We start from the raw sequence: 23291 nt of genomic DNA, 5'->3' as shown, positions 1-23291 counted from the left end.
AATGGCTTGTATCCATCTCTAAACCCATTTCTAGGTATTCTGAGCATTAATAGCATATTAATAATTAGGTAAACATACCAATGTAGCTGCCATACTTTGTATCTGCCATTCTTTAAAGCTTTTCAAAATTTATTGATTTACCAAAGGAATATCTAGTTATAATGATGCTACTGATGATAATAGCTAGCATTTATTTTTTACAATATACTCAGCACTTTGTTATGTGCATAGTTTTCCAGTATAAGATTCACAGCATTACAGAAATGTTGATGAGGGTTTAGATTTCAGTATTAAATAGAGGGTCAGGGTAGGACCCAGTAATCCTAGTGAATTCTCAAGATAATATTCTAGGCGGAGAGAACAGGGTGGGAGCACCAGTCCTGAAGTAGATGTGTGCCTGGCTGCGTGGTGTGTTTGAGGAACAGAAAGGAAGTGCGAGTAATGAAAACAGAATCAACACAAAGAAGAGTGATGGCAGAAGAGATCAGATAGGCAATGGGGGCAAATCATCATGCACTTCAGTAGTAGGGCGAGGAAACATCCCACTTGTCCTGGCCAACTTATTTTTATGTCTACTCTTCTGTCATAATTGCTATAAGTCCTTCTTTCACTCTCTAATCTAGGTTGGATCATAAATTATATGATCACTCTACTGATAAGCATTGCAGATATCTTGGCTTTTATGCTGAATATAGAGTAGCCATACAGAGTTTTAAGCAAAAGAGTGGTGTAATCTGATTTATGTTCTAAAAGATTCACTTTGACAGCTGTGTTTTCAGGGTCTAAGCTCTTGGGCATTAGGAAGAACTCGTAGAAGGCTCTTATGGAAATCCAGGCGAGAGGTGATGGTGGCTCAGGCTAGAGCGGGAGAAGTAGAAATGGGAAGAAGTGGTTGGAGTTCAATATATTTTAAGGTAGAGCTGGCGTGATTTTATGATGGTTTAGATGTAGTGTTTTAAAAATAAATAAAGGATTCTAGGGTAAAACAAAGATTTTTTTTGGCCAGAGAAACTAGAAGGAAGAATTTTCCATCAACTGAAATAGTTAAGGCTGCAGATAGATAAGATTTTTGTGAGATCATCCTGAGTTTATACTTGGACATATTAAATTTAAGATCTCTAAGAGACAACCAGGTGGTGATGAATATACGTTTTAAGTACGAGAACCTAAGTATGGGAATTCACAAAAGAATTGTGGATTAGAGATACACATTTGACAGCTGTGAGTACACAGGTAGTATTTAAGCCATGAGGATGAATGAGATCAGCAAGGACTAGGCTTAAGGCCTCTGCAAGTTTAAAAGCCCAAGAGAAGAGGATGCAGCCACAGAAACCGAGAAGCAACTCTAACAATAGGGGAGAAAATCCCACAGAGTATTCAGTCCTGAAAGTCAAGTGAAAAAAGTAGAAGAAGGAGAAAGGAGTTGTGTCAGATGCTTCTAATAAATCAAATAAAACCAGGATGCAAATAGATCACTAAATTTAAGAAGCTGTATATCATGAGTGACATTGATGAAATCAGATTCGTTGGAGTGATGAGAGGTCAAGAGCCTGATTGGATGGAATTAAGAGAGAAGGAGGGGAGAGAAGTTGGAGACCTGGAGTCCATTACCAGAAAAATAGAGCAGACCAATTAAAGAAAGAAAATCTTGATAGTAATAGTAATGCAGGTCGCAGTGAGGACGGTTCCAACCATTTACTCAGTCCCTTGGTTCTTTTTTCATTTCCACCGTTTGTTAGGTGTTTAACATTAAGTAAGACAATAACTTCTCTAAACCTAAATTTACAGTAAAACGTAGACACTATTATCACCCACCTCAGCATGTTGATAGGGTTGGTGGTGTTCAATAGAGTGGTGTTCAACAGAGTTTATTAGAGTGAGGTCGTCTATTGAAAACATCTAAAACATATAAATAATGAAAAGAAGTCATTGTTATTTCTGTTTTTCTTATCATTACTTATACTGCTACTACTGCCCCTGCTATTACTATTTTCTTCAATTACTGTTCAGTTTTTACTTAACAAGGAGTGGTAAGTAGTGCCCTGACCCTGCTTGCTCCTTACATTTTTGTACTTCTCTCATTCTTCCTCCTGTCACCACCCTGCCAACATCTCCTTCTCTGAGAACTATAAAAAGCATACAAAGAAAACAAAATTTTCTTGCTTAATTTTAGGAAGGCACTAGGTGTTTTTATATTCTTCTTCAAAGTACATCCATATGGTAAAGAATTCTCTTTATTAATAATATTTCTCCTATTTTATATTACAAGTGCCTGCCAGGGTGAGGCTGAAGCAGAAAGACAGACATGAAGGAGGTGTATGTGTTAGCTATGTCTCTGACGTTCCACATTCCCTGACTCAAGATCTGTTCATATGCCGCATGCTCTGCTGAAAATGTCCACCTCTTTCTTCTCTTCACTAATTATCACTTGCTTTACTCCAAGGTTCCACACTCAAATGCCTTCCAAACTAGAATTCAAATTGTCCCTAGCCCACATAAATATTTCAAGTGTACTGAACATCTAAACAATCTGTGTTTTTTAAAAAGGTGCTACAGTGAGTGTGGGAAAGAGAAACAGTCAAATCCTTTGTGGCCAATCTCCCTCCCCTCCTCTCCTCTTTTCCAGGCCCTTCACAAGGCATTCTGACATTCCTGTCATTGGAATGGGTGAGAATGCTTAGAAATATGGTTCATTTCCACAAATTACAAATCTTACTATTTCATCTCACTTACATAAATTTTAATCAGAATTGTATATACTTATCATCATCTTTGGTGCTTCTACTGGATGGAATTCCTAGACTGTAAGATATATTTTCTTTATGATGAGATTCCAAGTAATAACATTCTATTTGGAATATAGTTAATATTTACATTTTTAACTAAGTTGAACCAAATTCTGTTTCATCACAACTTTGATATAAATATTTCCTATATTTTGACATAATGACATAATTATTTATACATAGTTGTTATGCCTGTTACTGTGACTTCTATTCTTACTCTATGACAGCGTAAAATATTTCTCATCAATTGTTTTATCAATATGTAGGATGAGGAATTTGTCCTTAACTTATAGCCGTGAAAGAAGCCTCAGATTCTCTATATTAGTGAAACTTAATGAAGAAAGGATGATAATGTTGCTTAATTTTCACTATATACACTTCTTTGGTTACAAGTTCTGATAGTTGTTTCGATTGTTGCATATTGTTATGGAGCTACATGCAAATATGTATAAGAGAGTATTTTACATGGTAATGTGATGTTGAGTTCCAATATATGAAATATAAGATGTTTAAAAGTCTCAATGTACTAGAAGATTGCTAAAGGTGAGAGATGTAACTATTGTCATACAAACAAGAATAAAACCAAAGGGCCCACTCCATTGTAATTTAATTGGAGATTGTAAAAGTGGATTTCACTAGTATCTGTGTCTGTGGCTACTGTGAAGTGTTTACATTCCCCAAACAGTATAGAACACCAGCAGCAAATATAAGATGGCCATCTGGCCTAAATTGGAACAGGGATATTACTCTGCCATGTTCAATGGCAGTTTCCATGAGATGTTCATGTTTCCTCCCGCTCTTTACCTCCAGCACCAAAGGAGATTGACCTTAAGGAGGATGGGACTAAAAAGTGTCACAAAATCAGGTTTTGCCTTTTATCTCCCAAATCACTATCGCCATTAAACTAGAGGTATGTTTTAAGTCTGCATTTGAGACTGGGAAAGATATGAAATGTAAATTGAATTTGAGATCAAAGTCTTAAATCAGACTTGACTTTTCATAAACAAAAGTGACGAGAGTCTGGAACATCTTATAGTGCCAGAAAGTATGGAAGAACTCACAAAACAACAAAATGAAGGAATATGTCAAAGGGACACAGGAGCTAACTGAAATAACAAATTGGCACAATTTGAACAACCACATAAATAATGCATTATTGGATTATAATCTAAAGTACAAAATAAATATCCATTGGTGCATAGTGATACAAATAAATGATTGAATAAATAAATTAGTGGGAGAGAATAGATAGATCCCCATTGGAGAGGAATCCAAATAATTTCTATAAATACTTCCTCCTCCAGGAAGGAGGGCATAACTCTCCGCTCCTTCAGTGTGGGCTGATTACAGTGACTTACTTCAAAGAGTACAGTATAGAAAAGGGGGAAAACAGTAACTTTACAGTATAGAAACCTAACCAACACTCTCTTAGTCAAGTGTTCAAGGTTAAGATCAATAGTCGTAAGACATACTTTTGATATGATATGAAGAGAATGGCAATTTACCTCTGTGGTTGGCCTCCCCAAAACCCATTACCCTATTACCCTAGTCAAAAAATGAGAATTATATCAGAAAAATTCTAGGAGATATTTTTCAAAATATCTGACCAGTATTACTCAAAACTCTCAAGGATATTCTGTAAACTGTCACAGTCTGCAACTAAATGTGATGTGACTACAGCGATATGACAACTAAATGGATGGAATCTTGTAACAGAAAAAGGACATTAGAGAAAAACTAAGGGAATATGAATAAAGTGTGGACTTTGGTTAATTATATACCACTATTGGTTTATTAATTGTGACATATATACCATGCTAATGTAAGGTATAAATAATAGGAAAACTAGATGTGGGGTGTATGTGAGTTCTCTACACTATGTTGACAAATTTTCTGTAAACCTACATCTATCCTAAAATTTTAATAAGTTTATTAAAAAATTCAGAAGAATAGGGTATGTTAAAAGAACACATTAGCCAACCTGAAAGAGCACCCGGTAAACAAAGCTGGGTCAATTTGAGGAATGAATAAATAATGCAGTATTGGATTATAACCAAAAATAGAAAATACATATTCATGAGTCCATACTAACATAAATAAATGATTAAATAAATAAATACACGAGGAGAAGCAGTAAATCTTCCTGACAGAAGAACCACATTAATATATGGATACATCTCCTCTTTCAGGAGGTACAAGTTAATCACCTTCTAGGCCCTGCTTGAGGGAGGGCTACACGTAGTGACTTGCTTCCAAAGAATATACCATAGAAAGGTCGATTAGTAAGTTTTGTGTGGATGAATTTGGCAAACACTACCTTAACTAAGTGATGAAGGTTAAAATCCCCAATGAAATCTTGTTGATATCATGTAGCACCCAATATGGTGTAACGAGAAGAGTACTGTGTGTTATTTTTTCCAAAAACCATATACTAGTCTAACCATAAAAAAAAAAAAAGAAAAAATCAGACAATCCCCAGTTGGGTACATTCTCCATAATTGGTCAATGTTTCTAAACACTGTCAAAGTCACAGAAGATTAGGAAAGACTAAGAAACTTTCACAGACTGGGAAGATATTGAGAACTAACTATAATGTGGTACCCTACATTTGAATCTGGAACAAAAAGAGAAAATTCATGGGAAAACTAGTGACATCCAAATAAAGTCTAGAGTTAGTTAATTTCTTTGTTTTTGCAATTGTTCCATGGCACTGTAAGACGTTAACAGTGGAAGAAATTGAGTATGGAGTATTTGGGAACTCCCTGAACAATCTTGCAACTTTTCTGTAATGCTTGAAGTATTCCAAAATAAAAAAAGCTTATTTATAAGGAAAAATATGTGACATTAGTTTATAAATAGTATACGTGGTGCTACTAGTATCACTAGTTCTTGAGATGGTGTTCTACTGGAACAAAAATCTAAAACTTGTGGAATTAGCTTTGAAATGGAGTGGTGGGGAAGCTCCCAAGGACACTATTGGTGAAAGCTGGAAGGCCAGTGATCTTGCTATTGAATATAAGAGGAAAGTGAAATAACATTTGCCAGTACTGTTGCTTGAGATGTTCTGGAAAATAGAAATGGTATCTAATTAACTCACAGATATGGCCTACAAGGTTTCCAGGAAGAATGCTGCAGCTACTAGCTGACTTCTCTGAGCTTCTTATGAAAAAGTACAAAGCTTTGAGAAGAGCCAAGATGAACTCTCAGTCTTCAGGTGGAATTTAAAGGAAAAATAAAAGAGCAGGACTGTGTTTGAAAATAAAACTTTCTCATTCCAAGTCTTTAAACAACAATAAGTTACCAAAGTAATAAAAGGCTTCAGGTAAAAGATTCAATTCAGTGGGACTTTAAATCCAGTAAAGTGGTCTCTGAGTCAAAAATGTCAATGGTGGATCTTGTAAGACCCTTTGCTAAGACCTCAGAAAGATTTATGGACCTGTCTCACTGACCCGTGCAGCTAGATGAAGAGCTTCTGAGCAGCAGAAGAGTGTTGTCCAATGGCAGCCTAAAACATGATGTAGGGTAGAGAAGGGCCTTCCTTAGAAAGAAATCTGGGCTTGTCTCCCACTTCGTCTCATTGAATTGAATATAAATTGCAGAAAAGAAACTCACAAATTTTCAAAAGATTAATCCACTTGAACTGAAAGGGACAGAGTTTAAAACAAAGAGTGGTCTCTACGCCCTTAACTTCCCAGAACCGTGACCCAGACTGAGAAAGCTATGCAGCTGCAACTTTGGAATATTTCTAATGGCAAAGGGCAGAGCCAAGAACTTAGAGAGGGAAACGAAGAGCCATAGAAAACCATTCCCAGAGTGCGGCACTGAGCGCTAATCAAGCAACTGGCAATACACACCCAGAGATTTCAGAATCGCTACGAACTAATGATTTCTCTCTGCCTCCCATTCTCCTCCTTTTTGAATAAAAGTGTCCATTACCTTTTTCCTATATCTGTCATTTTATTTGGGTATATGGAGGGCACAAAACTTTTCACGTTACTTCATGTTTTTTTAGACCAATAGAAACCACATCTAAAAACAACCCCCACATCTGCATCTCCTGAAACAAATGAAAATACTCCAGATTTGAGTATGATGACTAATGAGATAAATCTTTATGTCTTATAGGGTATTTTAAAGGTGAGTGTTATGGAAATAATTATGGATAGAGGGTAGACTATTGCAGATTAAAGAGAACTATAAATTCTTTGTCACTCCCCTCAGAAACCTGTAGTCTGTTTCTCTACCCCCTTGAATCTGAACTGTGTAACCAGAACTGAGAGTGTTTCATAGAACATAGCGGAAGTGACTCTGTGCTGGTTTCAGCCCTAATTTCTTAGAAGACTGTCAAGTTCTGTGTCCTCTCTCTTGATATCTATCCTGCTATGAAGTGGAAAAAAGCCCAGATAACCATGTGGAAGAAAATTTAAGCCTTAGTTGATAGTCCCGGCTGAGTTTCCAGCCAACAATCAGCCACGATGAATTACTGGATATCTTCTAGCCCCAATTAAGTTGTTTCACATAGATTAGAGATATGCTGTTCTGGCTGAACACTGCTCAAATAAAAAAACTAAAAACTCAAGAGCAAAGAATTTGTTGTTTTAAAAAACTTCGCATTTAGGGTAGTTTGTATGCAGCAGTAATAATGAAAATACTAGGTCTCACGTCTTTCTCTTTCATGACAATGCCAGCAAACAATGTAGGTTAGAGTAAATTAGATTGAAAACATTATTTTTCTAGTAGCATTATTAAAATGCATAACACGTGAATGACTGAAATAATTTCAGCATTCACTATATGTTGCACATAAATGTTTCCCCCTTTATTAAATTGAGGTTTTTTTAAAACAAAATTATTTTCATTCATTTGATATTTATTTCAATGTAACAGTCTTCCAAGTTTACTCTACACTGGAATATAATGATTTTTGTATACTATATCCATATTGGTGCTTAAAAATGAAAATTTAGATTTACACATGATTATCATTAAATTATTGTGACAAAAATAACCTTGAGATAAAGCCTTACATAATGAATTTTAATTTTAAAGGGGTTATTGTTACTTGAACTAAACGGTATTCTCTGACAATTTACACAATTGCGTTTACTTGCCATTAATTTAATCTCATTACTGTCATAAGTTCTTTATTTTTACATATAGTATTTTGCCATCTAGTGACAAAAAATTAAATATAGCAAACATACTCTTTTAAGTCATCTTGAAAAAAAAACTGTACACTATGCACTTGCTTCATCTGGTACAGAAAATAAATTATGTCTTTGCTTTTTCTTTTTAAAATTATTTTCCACTTTGGAAAACCATTTAAAATGTCATCACCTTTAAGATACTCGATGTCATATATATCCAATATACCCACGTCTGTTAAAATCCAATTCCACTGTAAGGAAAATAAAGTGATGTTAAATTTACTCTGTCAAATAATAATATTTTTGTATTCTAATCTGGATAAAAGTCTTGTCATTTATATTTACTATTCTGTTTCTTTTATAAAATAGAGCTCATTAGCTTGTTTATTTACCAATTAAAAATATCTAACACCTCTTCTCTCTATAGAAGTCTCTACAAACACTCACAAAACAGATTTTTTTCAGATGAGTATATCCTTAATGTTAATACATACAATGGGTATTTGTGTTCCAAAAATAAAACATTTTTTCCGTCTCATATATTGTCCACCTGAGCCATTTCAGAGATACAGGTATTGAGACTTAGAAAGAGTAAGTGACTTGTCTCTAATAATAAGTGGTATAACTAGTACTTGAAAAGAAGCATTCTCATGCAAAAATCAAAATTAAAATTCTACTTGGCTAAGAAAATCTCAAATATAAAACATAGCATATTTGACAGAGATGGTGGCTAAGGTTTTTTTTCCTTATAATTCTAAGTTCCTCCTTTATTTTTATAGGCAAATGCTTTACTATCTTTCAGATAAGGGGTACAAAATATGGATATTCCAATACGGATATCCCATAGCTATTCCCCCCAAATTACCCCTTGGCAAGAAGCTAGAAGATTAAGCAATTTAGAGCAGAATTTGTAAAACTGTTTTTTCAGTTACTTTAAGATTCTAACAAAATTTGTGGGAATTTTCTCCTAAAAAGAATCACTCTTGTAAAGCCCAGAAAAGTGATCATTAGGGATATTGCATGAGGGAGCCTTTCCCTTATGGATTGCCTCCGTTTATTTGCCACTAGCAACCTTCTACAACATTTTTTCCCTTTTTTAACATTTTTGACAAGTTTTCGTTAAACGTGATCATGTTCCCCCCAAAAATGTGTAGCAGCTGAGAATTCTGCTCTCTCTACATATTAATGTACCAAAGGAAATATCTTGAAATACACATATATATGTATATAGGTATATATGTATATACAAATTAACATTGAACTCATCCTTTGTGTTCTTAAATATCTTAAAGAATTCATTAATTATATGCATGAATGGATTTTTTTGCAACATAGTGAAGAATAGAAAATTACTTAGCTTTTGAATATAAAGCTTAGAAAAAAATTATTTCCTATATTCCTATTCTTTGCATTTATCGTATCAAGAGCTAAGCTTTGAGGACCTGATCATAGACAGAGTTTAGCATAAGGGAATTCCCAACCAGACAGTGAAAGAAAAGAAGGAAACACCACCTGTTCTGGTCCCAGGATTTTATGGAAGTAAGCCACATATATAAAAGCAAGAATCTAGGCAGATGTCTTAATCTGACTTGAGCAAATTTCAAACCTGTAATAAAGCTATTTTATATGTCTTTAGACACTGGATATCTGAGATTTATGAAGGAGATACTCCACACAATGCTCTTCTCCCACACCGGTGGGTTCCAGTAAAGAAAAGAGAGAGGATCAGCTTTGTTATCTGGGAAGAGGGATTAGCTGACACTCTTGAATATCTTTCATCTCCTTTCAGCATAGTGAGACCCAGAAACCTCCACGGGCTTTTTAGAGTCAATAGACATAACCAAACTGAGAGCCAAGAAGACCTCAATAAATGTGCTATGGCTCAAAAGGCAAAAGTCACTGTTGAAATGGAGGCCGAAGGCAACCCAGGCAAGAATCCAAATGCAGAACCTGGCAGACATTGAGAGATAAGGGCCAAGGGATGATGAGGCAGCAGCAAAGATTACTAATAAGGACTACCAGCCTAAATTAATGTAAAAAGAGATGAGATCCAACATAAGGAAGCCATAAACATGAGACACATCTACTAGCTGCACACCCAGGGATGGGGTTGAGCCAAACCCTCTTTGGAGTACACCAGCCCAGGAGAACCTAGAGGCCACCTTATGCATCTGAAGATTCTCTATTTTCTTCATTGCCACATTCTCTTTCTATCTTAACAGCCCTTTTCAACTCTTCCACTCCATGAACACAGGACCAGGTAAAGGGAACACATAGTAAAAACACCGAAATTTCCTTGCATTTTCCAAGCAGAGATTGTGTATAAAACATTAAAATAAATCCAGTGGATTCTGTTGACTCTTTCAAAGTCCCCCAAAACTCCCATCCTATGCCTGCTACAGAAAACTACTTACGGGTAGAGAATTCACAGCAAATAACAGATTAGTTAGAAAGAAATGAAGACACTAAACTTTTCTTAATATCTGCTGTGGACTTTCTGTTTATGTTGCCCCAAAATTCATATGTTGAAACTTAATCCTCACTGTGAGGGTATTTGGAGGTGCCGGCTTTCAGAAGTAGTTAGCAATGCACTTAGTGCCCTCATCAAAGAGGCACCAGCGTGCTCCACCATGTGAGGTCACAGCAAGAAAACAGCCATCGAAGGCGCTGGGCCCTCACAAAACCCCGAATTGCCAACTCCTTCATCTTGGACTTCCTGGCACCCAGAACTGTGAGAAATAAATTTCTGTTGGTTATAAGCTGCTCAGTTTATGGCATTTTGTTATAGTGGCCTGAATGGACTAAGACAATGTCAGAATGCCGAATAAATTTTCAGATTTCACTAGATACCTAATTACTATATTATGCGGTTCTTACAAGGAAAAGTGGAATAAGAATATGCATGGAACTCTCTTTCTCTGCTACCAATACATATGATAAGATGATAGAGATTGCATCAATATAAGGTTTGATTAGTATACTTCCATTTTGTTCCTTTGATAGTCTCTAATTTTCAACTGGACCTTAGTCTGTGAGAATATGCAAATATATGTGGCTACTGAACAATTATGGTAAGGAACTTGTGAAGATGAAGTTATGACATAAAGCTACGAATAATTTAGTCTTATTATTTACAGAAATTATGAAACAATGACTTTTTTTAATAGTCACATTTTTACAGGTGTCTGGTGATATTTCATTGTGGTTTTTTTTTTTCAGGAAGATTAGCCCTGAGCTAACATCCACTGCCAACCCTCCTCTTTTTTGCTGAGGAAGACTGGCCCTGAGCTAACATCCGTGCCCATCTTCCCCTACTTTATATGTGGGACACCTACACAGCATGGCTTTGACAAGCAGTGCCATGTCCGCACCCGGGATCCGAGCCAGCGAACCCCAGGCCGCCGAAGTGGAATGTGTGCACTTAACTGCTGCACCACCGGGCCGGCCCCTCATTGTGGTTTTAATTTGCCTTTCTCTGATGCTTAGTGACATTGAGCACATTTTCAGATACCTGTTGCCCATTTGTGTGTCTTTTTTGGATAAATGTCTATTCAAGTCCTTTGCCCACTTTTAGTGAGAATATTGTTTTTATTATTATTGCTATTGAGTTATAGGAGCTCCTTATATATTTTGGATATTAATCCTTTATCAGATATATAGTTTGCAAAATTTTTCTCACATTCTATAGCTTGCCTTTCATTTTGTTGGCTATTAACTTTGCTGTGCAGAAGCTTTTTAGTTTGATATAGCCCCACTTCTGTTTTTGCTTTTTGATTTCATATCCAAAAAGTAATTGCTAAGCCAAATGTCAAGAAGCTTTCCCCCCGTGTTTTCTTCTAGTTTTACAGCTCCAAGATTTTTGTTTAAGTCTTCGATCCATTTTGAGTTGATTTTTGTGTATTGTGAAAGTTAAGGTTCCAATTTCCTTCTTTTTCATATAGCTGTCCAGTGTTCCTGCCAGCATTTGTTGAAAAAACTATCCTTTCCCCATTGTGTATTCTTATTACTCATGTGGGCTCTCTTTTCTGTTCTATTGGTCTATATGTCTATCTTCATGCCAATACCATACTGTTTTAGTGTGTTGGCAAGGATGTGGAGAAATTGTAACCCTTGTACACTCTTGGTGAGAATAGAAATGGGACAGCCACCATGGAAACCAGTGTGGTGGGTCCTCAAAAGATTAAAAATAGAACTACCGTGTGATCCGGAAATCCCATTTCTGGGTATATGTCCAAAAGAATTGAAATCAGGATCTCAGAGGGATGCCTGGACTCTTGTGTGATTGTGTGATTGCAGCATTATTCATAACACCCAAGATATGGAAGCAACATGAATGCCCATCAATGGATGAATGGATTAAGAAAACGTGGCATATACACACAATGGAATATTTTTCAGCCTTAAAAAAGAAGGAAATGCTGCCATATGGGACAAAAGGGATGATCCTGGAGGACATTATGCTAAGTGAAATAAACCAGCCACAGAAGAACAAGTAAGTACATTATTCCACTTACATGAGTTATCTAAAATAGTCAAACTCATAGAAGCAGAGAGAAGAATGGTAGTTGCCAGAGGTTGGGGGAGGGGGAAATTGGAGCTGTTATTCAATAGGTGTAAAGTTTTCGTTACGCAAGATGAAGACGTTCTAGAGATTTGCTCTACAACATGGCGATCATGGTTAACAATACTGTATTGTACACACGACAATTTATTAAGTAGATAGATCTCATATTAACTGTTGTTGCTACAATAAGAAAATTACACAATTGGGTACTAGCTAAACTTCAATAAGTATCTAAATTGATGTCCACAGCTCCAATAAATTTTCTTCCAACAAAATGCTCAAGAAACATCAGTAAAAATAAGTTTTAAGGGTACTCTTCCACTCGGTCTAAATTAGGACATTCATGAATTAATGATAATTCATTTGTAGATTTTCCAAAATGTCATTTTGAGGTGTGTTTTCCTTATGCTGATTATCATAAGATAAAGATTTTCTATAGGCAAACTACTGTTTAAGTACTTTATATACATTAAATAAAAACTATCATGAAGTAGATACTATTATAAGGCCAGTTTCAAAAGTGAAGTAACTGATGCACGGAGGGTTAGTTAAGCAGCTTGCCCGAGGTTACATTGCTAACACACAGAAGATCCACCTAGTGTGGCTTCAAATTCTGTATTATTTAAAATTATGTTACATTGCCTCTGCCATTATATTTTGAAATATAACTCTTGCTGTCACTTCCTCAACAGTTAGCTAGTATCCTACTCTTCATAACCACCCAAAATTTTAGGGTATTATGGTTATACTTCTCTGGAAATGTAGTGCAACATGCAGCTCAGTCTAAACAAAACATTCAAAATCTCATCTCCTGAGAATGATTACTTATTCAGGCACGATGCATGACAAAATTGAGAAAATGAAACATGAGAAGATATTTTGAGAGAACTTCTGAAAAGAAGTTTCCTCAGTTTTTAAGAGTTTCCCAAAGCAAAGCTGTATTTCTTCCCTTAGTAAGATTGCCAGATTTAGCAAGCAAAATACAGGATGACCAGTTAAGTTTGAATTTTAGATAAACAATGAATAATTTTTCATAAGACATACTTATACCAAAAAAAAAATGCTGTTTATCAGAAATTCAAATTTAACTGGGTGCTCTGAATTTCATCTGGCAATCTTACTCTTTAGCTCATTACAGAATAATGAAGATCTGGGAATTCTTGGCAGACATCTTGTAATCATAACGGTAAGTCAGTCTTCAGACGAAATGTCAGCTAGTAAAAGAGAGAGATGGAAACAAACAAGATAACGATGACATACTTTAACTGTTGAAACAAAACAGGCCCGAAGCCAACCTTACTTCATATTTTTCACTAACACGGCCAATATATTCCATTAGTGTTTTAGCTAGGCTAACTTGAGCACTATGTTACTATAATAAAATATACCTACTGTGATACACACAAAAGAATTATCATGGATTGTGATTGATCTAATAAAGTTGTTCTGTTCTCCTGAACATGCTTCAGCTATTCAAAGTTTACACTCTCCACACATGCAAAGAGAAGTGACTTGGGATCTACAGACAGGTTACATCATATAATATAATTCCTTTGCTTTATTTGGCTCTTAAAACTTGAAAGTTCAAGACAGAAGGCCAAAGGGGTAATAAGAACTCTATTTTATATCATGCAGGGAACATCACGAATCAGTACCAAGGCCAGCAATATTCAAACATCATATCTTGATGTTAGAATAGTGTACAATTTGTTCCATCACTGCACATGACTGATGTTGTGTTTTGGTTGTTGTCATTGCTCTTTCCCTCAAATCACCTCTTGGCTCTGTATCTCTATGTTGTGTTAGATCTATTATTCAACTGCTATCTTTATTATCAGCTCATTATCTCACTGATGGCGTGATGTGTCCCTGGTGACGCTGGAATGGGCCTGCATAAAGATGTTCACACACTTGGGTTTTGGTTAGAATTAGAAAAACTTGACACCAGTATCCCCCAGAAACAGTGATAACCACTCTTTTATACGTGTGAGATGTGTTTCAGTGGAGGAATGTTAGAGATAATAGAGATGAATACTTAGTAATAAGTAGCTTGAGTAAGGAAACTCAGGTGAATATTTATTTTATTCAAATAGCCAGCTTTGTCTTTATATATTTTCAAAGTAGACAGCATAAAAAAAGACTAGCAAAAAAGTGTAACCAATCACATATCTTTTCTTCAAATGCAATCCTATTTTTCTCTTGTATTTACTAATATATATATATGTATATAGATATGTATATTGTCCCACTATCAGCCCATTTATTATCTTTCCCCTATAGGAATTCATATCTTATTGTCTTTCCCCTATAGGAATTCATATTAGTTGGCTGTTTTCAGGAACACTTCTCTAAAACTAGATTTAAACCCTGACAATCTCCTCTACTCTATATCGAAAAATGTTTTCTAGTTGCTCGCTTTTCTTGACCTAAAAATCAAATTTTATTTTGAACTTGTTATCACTCAATACTGACTTATTCCTAGGTCATTTTCGTAGTATTTGTATTTTCCTCTTCAGCTTCTCCTTTACGTTAGTGAACGTATATTCACCAAATGCTTATATATCTGGTTACTCTTTCAATTGTGAAAAATAACATATTGCCATGGACTTTCTTTACACAGAATCTGAAAAGAATTCTTGTACATTTGTGGTAGATTTTATTATTCTTTTTTCCTCTCATAAGAGTATATGTCATCAGTATTAAGGTACATCAAATAATCCAAAACCTGAGATTAAATTGTTAGTAAATATACTTGAGCTAGACAAGCACAGAGCTATTGCCAACAAAAAGAACATAGTAAAATCCAATTCAGTTCTTAGAAGCAATACAAATGAGCATTTTACAAGGGTAAATAAATAATGAGATGTACCCATATATTCATTTTTTAAACTTTTCCTACAAAGGAAACTTACTAACATTAAATATGTACCCCAGAGTACTGTGTGCATATGTATGTAGGTATCCACATACACACTATGCACCACACACCTACACATATATATGCGTACATACACACTTTATATATATACCTAACAGACAAATATATATATGCACACATGAATGAAAATATATACATATAAATTTATTATTATTATTTTTGAGGCAGATGTGCTAACATCTGCTACTAATCCTCCTCTTTTTGCTGATGAAGACTGGCCCTGAGCTAACATCCATGCCCATCTTCTTCTACTTTATATGTGGGACGCCTACCACAGCGTGGCTTGCCAAGCAGTGCCACGTCCACACCCAGGATCCCAACCGGTGAACCCCAGGCTGCCAAAGCGGAACGTGTGAACTTCACCGCTGTGCCATCAGGTCTGTCCTATATATCTAAATTTGATGCATAGTATTATGTTGAAGATTATTAACCTAGCATCAATTTTATCATGAGAAAGGTGTTGAAAGCAACATTTTATTGGAAACTAGTTGAAAAATTATGAAAACTTCAGGAAGAATAGCCACTGCAATGATGAAAATGATGACCTTTAAGATTCATTTAAAAGAACAGCCTTAGTTTAGGCTTGTTTGAAAATATATATATATATCAGAAAGGGCATATTGTTTGGTGAGATATTCTTCAGAGATATCTGCTTTTTTTCAGAGGAAAAATGTTAAATAGACTCTAATTCATAAAGACAAAACTGTGTCATGGGAATTAGGAATATTTATCTTGCTGCTCCCCATATGAACTTTCTGAATATTCCAGGAAGACAGAAACTTTTAGAAAGAAGAATGACAACTAAAAATAAAACAAATTAATATATATATATGTGTCTTAATATATATTATATATATATGTACATATAAAGTAGGTAAGAAAAGGATGAATAAACCATTAATATATGTCAAAGAGAGAACACTGTCTTAACGATCTTGCCACAAAGGAAGTATGGCTGCATATTATTGTGAATTAAAAAAAGATAACAATGAAGCAATTATCTTTATAGAAGTGAATGAGTGGTTCACAGAAAAAATCTAGGAAAGGAATAACAAAATGAAATAGAATAATTCAAGAACAAATGTTGAAGAGTAAAATAAGGCCATCACAGAAAGGAAGGTCAAATCAGAAGTATGAGTAACAGAATAATCACTAATGAAAATAAGGCAAGTGCTTGAATAGTAGAGCCAAGGAAAGCAGACACAATTAAGGTGAAATGAACAAAATATTAACATGAGTAGAAAGAAAATGGTAAACTGGCAAAGGGATGTCAGCATGCACATTATTGGCACCTTTTAAGGAAAGAACTGTAATAATTAAACCAAAAATATAACCAGATATAAAAATCAAAGAAGCCTGAATTAAAAAGTTGAAAATGCACAATGTGTTCCAAGAAAAATAGAGGAGCAACTTCTGTGAAAATTAAATATTTATGCATCTTTCATTCCGTCAATTCTTTTCTTAAGAACTGTCTGCTGGAAATAAAATGAATATATATAAAGATAAATTATAAGTATATTTTTGAAATATTGGAGTCAAAGTGACTAGAATCAAAGTGACTATTAATCAATAAGGAATAGCACAAATTTTTGTGTTTCAAATATTTGAAAATGATAAATTAGCTCTACACCAGATAACATTTAGAGATCTTCACCAGATATTTTTGAAGGGGAAAAGCTTGATTTAAAATAGTTTGCAATATCTTATTTTTATAGAAGTAACAATAAACTAAGAAATGAACATGCTCTATATGTGTAGGATTTTTCCCCTTTACTCTTCCCTCTGTTTTGTATATTTTCTAGAATGAACCTCTACTTTTGATAAAGATAAAAAGTTATGTTTGAACATATAATAACTTTCAATTTTTGTGCATGCATACACATTTATAGAGTAATATACTAACCAATTTTCTTTGTATTATTAAATATACCTACTTTTAGCAAGAAATTCGAGTTCTTTTCTTAAAATTTCTCTTTAAAAAATAAAAATTCTAAGAAGTACTGCATTGAGGAAATATATTCTCTGAAGGCAGAGATCCAAATTTGGATAATCCCTCAGTGTATGATAGGGAACTTTTACTACTTATTCTCAACACTAAACAGTTTCTACTCATTAATAAAGTGAAATTGAAAGTTATTCCAGTAGTTTGTGAAAGTACAAGTAATGTATAAGCAAAAGAGGAGAATAAAAATTTGGAAAAATCATTTAATATCAGTAATACCAGATTAATCTGGTTTTAATTTTTTAAAACCTTTGTGATGTTAAAAGACAGTTAAATAGAAGCTGCAATCTTTTCAGAAAGATTCAGAGTTAATGGGATTCTGAAGTACACCTGTTGGGATGAACAAGGCTTTTTACTGGAGGTGATATCCTAAAGTTGAAAGTCTGCATTTGACTTCAGTTCACCTTTCATTATTTTCTCCCTAGTTACTTTTTAACTAACCTAATGAAACAATCTATAAACAAGGAGCATTTATAAAGCATGGGTAATTAACATAGGTCATGGGTTAATAGCAAGAAATAACCATCATTTAAATATTTACTTCTGTTGTAAAGGCAGGAAGATCAGGGAAATGAAAATCAAAACTACACTAAGATATCACCTTACACCTGTTAGAATATCCAAAACCAAGAGTGACAAATGTTGGAGAGGCTGTGGAGAAAAAGGAACCCTCATATACTTTTGGTGGGAATGCAAACTGGTGCAGCCACTATGGAAAACATTATGGAGATTTCTCAAAAAGTTAAGAATAGAAATACCTTATGACCCAGCCATGCCACTACTGGGTATCTATCCAAAGAACTTGAAATCAGCAATTCCAAAAGTCCCATTCACCCCTATGTTCACCGCAGCATTATTCACAATAGCCAAGTCATGGAACCAACCTAAGTGCCAAGCAACTGATGGTTGGATAAAGAAGATATGATATATACACACACACACACACACACACACACACACACACACACACAATGGAATACTACTCAGCCATAAAAAAGAACAAAGCCGTCCCATTCACAACAACATGGATAGACCTTGAGGGTATTATGTGGAGTGAAATAAGCCAGACAGAGAAGGACGAACTCTGTATGACTCCACTCATAGGTGGTAGTTAACATAAAGACAAAGAGAACTGATCGGTGGTTACCAGGGGAAAGGGGGGTGGGGGGAGGGCACTAAGGGTGAAGTGGTGTACCTACAACATGACTAACAATAATGCACAACTGAAATTTCACAAGGTTGTTAACTATCATAATCTTAATAAAAAAAAGTTAGGAATCATTACTCTGGTCATTTTCCTCATTTTATAAATGACTCACAGGGGCCACACCCATGACCGAGTGGTTGAAGTTCCACGTGCTCTGCTTCAGCAGCCCAGGCTCAGGGGTTTGGATGCTGGGTGTAGACCCACACCACTCGTCAGCCATGCTGTGGTGGCGACCCACATACGAAATAGAGGAAGACTGGCACAGATGTTAGCTCAGGGCTAATCTTCCTCAAGCAAAAAGAGGAAGATTGGCAACAGATGTTAGATTAGGGTGAATCTTCCTTGGCAAAAAAGAAATTAAAAAAAAGACCCATTTATAGTGTATCTACAAGCACATATATGAGATGGATCCCTGTCCTCACCCTCACTAGAGTCCTTTGCAAGAAGCTGGCAAGAAACTTGGTTTCCTGCCAAATGTGCCGTGATTAGGATAAAAATAAAACACAGGAGACAGCAGAGCACAGGTAACTGGAAGGCTGACAGTTTTGTTTTCGTTTTTAGGCAAGAAAAACTATTTAAAGATGAAGAAATAGGGCAGAAAAAAATCCACTGACATGCTCCTATGAAAGAAACAGGATGACCTTCTAAAAGAAAACAATGTCTAGGTCAATGTTGCCTGACACCTAAGACTGTTTTCCCTTAAAAATAATCTTTGGGGTCCATTGCCAGTAACATGGGGGCCAAAATCACCTGCAGGTCCTCCCACAGGGCGACACACTTAGAAATAAGGATTAAAAAACAGCAGCCTGTTAAACATACAGCTGAGTTTGCAAGTAACTGAAGAAACTCCTAGGGGTCCACGCCCAGAGCATTTAGCGGACGTGGAGTTCAGCAGCTCTGAGGCTGTGCTGCGGTGGCTTGGTCATCTCCCTAGTGAGGTGCTTAGGTTCTGGTGGCCACGTGGAGGCAGGAGACAGAGCCTTGGACCTTAGTACGGCCGGGGTTGGAATCGAGACCCCTGTGGAAAGTTGGAGCCTGCACAGGCCCACAGCTTCAGTGAGGGCGAGCGAGACCAGAACCGGCTCAGGAGCGTGGAGACAGCCTGGGCCTGGGGAGTCGGAGGGAAAGGTCCCCCATGAGGACGGGGAGCTCCAAGCCTGCTTGCACGCGGGCCTGGGCCTCAGGATGTGTCTCTCCTGCAAGGTCCAGTGATCCTCCAGGTCAAAGTCAGCATGAAGGACCCCTCGCTGTTGGTCTCCCTCGAATCCAGGCAGAAGCAACAAAGACGGCTCCAGAGAGACATCTTTCCCGCAGGATCCCCACAAGCAAAGCCGCCCTGAGCACGATGCACAAGAAAAACTCACAGAGCACACGAGAGCGCCACCACAAGCCCCTGTGAGAACCAGCAGCCGCATTCGACGCCAACCCTTCAGACGGTGGAATCATCTGACCCACAGGCTAAAACGGCCGTGTTAAAACGATTAAAGGCGTGGTGAAAACGGGAGGAAAGAACAGACTTTTGTTTTTAAAAAGACCAAGTAGTTTTGAAAGAGAATTCCAGAAATAAAAAAGTTTCATATTAAAAACTCAATGGACAGGTTAAACCGCAGATTGAGCACAGCTAAGGAGAAAAGTGGTGAAATGGAATACGGACACAGAACACAGCACAGAGAGAGAGAAACAGAAATAGGAAAGAGAGGGAAAGAGACACAGAGAGCTAAGGGAAAAAAGTCACCTTCACAGAAGCAATGGGGAGAGTGTTCCCAGACAGATGGAGTGCGATGCGAATGCTCAGCTCAGGAAGTGAGTCCTGAGCAGGAAGAACACAGCTGCCTTCACACCCAAGGCACTTAGGTGAGTCACCAGAACACCAGCACAAGTGACCACAGCGAGAACACAGCACCTCCTGTGTGCTCAACGCTTTACTCAAAGATCATCCTTTTAATATGTTGGCCTATTTCCTTCCAGTCTTTCATCTATGCGTGTTTAGTACACATACAAAAATTTCAGGGGAAAATAAGATTGATACAGTACATATAATTTTGTATGTACTTTTTTTACTCAGCGTTTTCCCATGAGCATTTTCGCAGGTCATTACGCAGCAGCAGCGGAACTGCATCAATAAGAGCGAAGACTTGAGTTGTGGTTACGAACGTGGGATGTGAAGTCAAGCGTTCTGTGTCTGAGTCCCAGCTCACGACTCACCAGCTGTGTGACCTTGGGTAAGTTACTGGTCCTCTCTCTGCTCCCATTTTCTGTAAGTTAGTGTCACTTGCTATTTACTAAGCTATCTGGCAGGCACTGTGCTAAAGACTTGAATAATCCCATTTGATTTTCACAAAACCCCTATGGATTACATGTGTTATTGGCCTTATTTTACAGACGAGAGAACTGCGCCTTAGAAAGAATGTGAAGTGATTCGCCCCAAATCACACGGCCGCTGATGGTGCTTCAACTTGAATTGAGATGTGTTTGCAAAACCTGCACCCTTGATGCCACACTCTTCTTCCATACATTTGAACAGCCTCAGAGTACGCACAGACCGTAAAGCTGACGACAAGAGGCCCCGAGTGCTGCACGTCTCCAATTATTTCCTATCACACACAGCCCAGGAAGAACGTCTTTGCCCATCAAACTCTGTGTGCACCTCAGGTCGTGCCTGCAGGGTGGTTACTCTGAAGTGGACTCACTGAGTTGAAAGGTGTGAACATTTTAAGGCTCTTAATCCATGTTGGCAAACTGCTTTCCAGAAGCGACGAAACCATTTACAAACCCAGTGGCAGTTTAGGAGCGTAAAACTGATTTATTCTGTCATTTACCTATTTAAATGCTTTGCCCAAGTTTCTTTAGATGTTCATTTGTCTAATTTGTATGTTGTATAGTTATATATTATGTTACGTTATACATTATGGTATATGTATTATATGTTATGTGTGCATGTATGCATATATGTTATATATACTATATTAAGTTCTCTATTATGTTTTATATAGTTATATAGTATATGTATTAGCCAGTTTTATCAGGAATATGTTTAATAAACTTTGATTTTAGAACAGCTCTGGAGTTGCAGGAAAGTTGGGAGATAGTAGAGAGAGCTGTCACATGCCCCACACCCAGTTTCGCCGCTGTGAACACCTTCCGTGGGATGGCACATTTGCCGATATTAATGAACCAGTACTGACGCACTATTCCGAGCTACAGTCCACACGTCACTCTATTTCCTTGTTCCCACCTATGGCCCTCACTGTCCCAGGGTCCCACCCTGGATGCCGCCGCACGGTTAGCCGCCAGGGCTCTCTGGGATCCTCTGGCTGAGGCGGGTTTTGCCTAGCATTCATTTTTGCAAATCTTTCTTCCAATTTATAATTTCCCTTTCTCATTTGTGTGTGCTGTTTCCTGATGTATATGAAAAATAAACTCTATATTCAAATGGATCAGTCTTTTGTTCTGTGGTATCTTCTGCTGTATTTATTCTTAGAACGTTCTTCCCTACGTCAGAATGGCAGAAATGTTTACCTATAGAGATTCTCACTGTTTCAGAAGTTTTCACTTTTTATGTATATCTAATTGACCAAACCGTATGGGATTTATTTTGGAATACGGTATGAGGGGGGTCTGATTTGCTCTTTTCAAAATAGTTACCATTCCTCTGAGCACCACCTCTTACAGAGTCCTTCCTTTGCCCCTTGATGTGTGACCCTCTGTTCCCTGTGAACGTTTGCTTCTGGGCTGCCCGCTCTTTCCCACGGCTACGCCGACCACTCACCCCAGTGTGCTCAGGACTGTGTCAGTTTTAGCGCCGGCAGCCCCGGTCCTGGGCACCCTCAGTCCCGGGCAAACTGGGACAGTTGGTCACCCACCCACGACCCAGCCTTGCACCACTGCCATGCTGTCCTGCTTACTGTTGTATGCCTTTTGTGGTCCCCCAAAGTGGGCTGTTTCTCTTCCATGAAATACAGAATATTTCACCAAATTGCAACATAAGAATCCTACGGGAGCTGCAATCCAGGGAAAAATAATTTGAGAGCAGACAGTGTTGCAGTATCGAGTCTCCTCCTGGGAACACGCAATGCCTCTGTCCAGCCTTCTTTATGTTTCTCAGTAAGACGCAAAGTTCTCTATACACAGGCCTCTACATCCACCTCATTCCCGGGCAACCTAAAAGTTTACACTGCTATATTAAATGGCAACTTTTCCCCCATATTTGCTAAATAATTTTTAAAATATTCCATGTATATTCACACAGTTTTTCCTAGATGCACCAGTGTGAATATGCGCGTGCTTTATTGATCAACCACAGCCTTTTTTTCTTTTGCTTTTTCTGGGTTACCCTAAGTCTTCTCCACTTCTACCCCCTCCCCACATCTCAACAAGCTAGTGAGTATCTTTTTATTTTCCCCATACGTAGATACGCCTAGACAGACAGATGGATAGATAGGTAGATACATAAAGTAGGTATGTTTTTTGGATCATTGACTGTTTGGAAAAATGAGATGATATTACATGCATCTTTCAAATCTTTAATGCATCTCGCCCGATTGCTTACCATGGCTGTAATGCTAAATATTTCTCCCATCAATGTGATGGTGCCTGTACGGGAAAAACACTCTTCCTCCCGGGTGCCTCCTGACTCTCACACCACTG

At 37.1% G+C, this 23291-nt stretch overlaps 1 protein-coding gene and 1 long non-coding RNA gene across 3 annotated transcripts in view; one reads left to right on the top strand and one right to left on the bottom strand.

The window, feature by feature from the left end:
- The window catches only part of LOC138919056 (ral guanine nucleotide dissociation stimulator-like), a 58201-nt gene that overhangs the window by 3047 nt on the left and 31863 nt on the right, over window positions 1–23291 (bottom strand). The window contains exon 14 of the mRNA XM_070243065.1: window positions 1816–1899. Coding sequence (XP_070099166.1) covers window positions 1816–1899 — 84 coding nt within the window. The remainder of the gene's footprint in view (window positions 1–1815; window positions 1900–23291) is intronic.
- LOC138919060 (uncharacterized) lies at window positions 13690–22081 on the top strand. 2 transcript variants are annotated; one of them, XR_011428955.1, is made up of 3 exons: window positions 13690–15812; window positions 19206–20866; window positions 21027–22081. It is a non-coding gene; the product is annotated as an uncharacterized lncRNA (long non-coding RNA). The 2 variants fall into 2 exon arrangements; XR_011428954.1 differs by lacking the exon at window positions 13690–15812 and having other exon boundaries at window positions 15827–20866.

This window comes from Equus caballus, chromosome 19, assembly GCF_041296265.1.
Source record: "Equus caballus isolate H_3958 breed thoroughbred chromosome 19, TB-T2T, whole genome shotgun sequence".
Classification (NCBI taxonomy): domain Eukaryota; kingdom Metazoa; phylum Chordata; class Mammalia; order Perissodactyla; family Equidae; genus Equus; species Equus caballus.
This window is presented reverse-complemented; position numbering and strand designations above follow the sequence as displayed.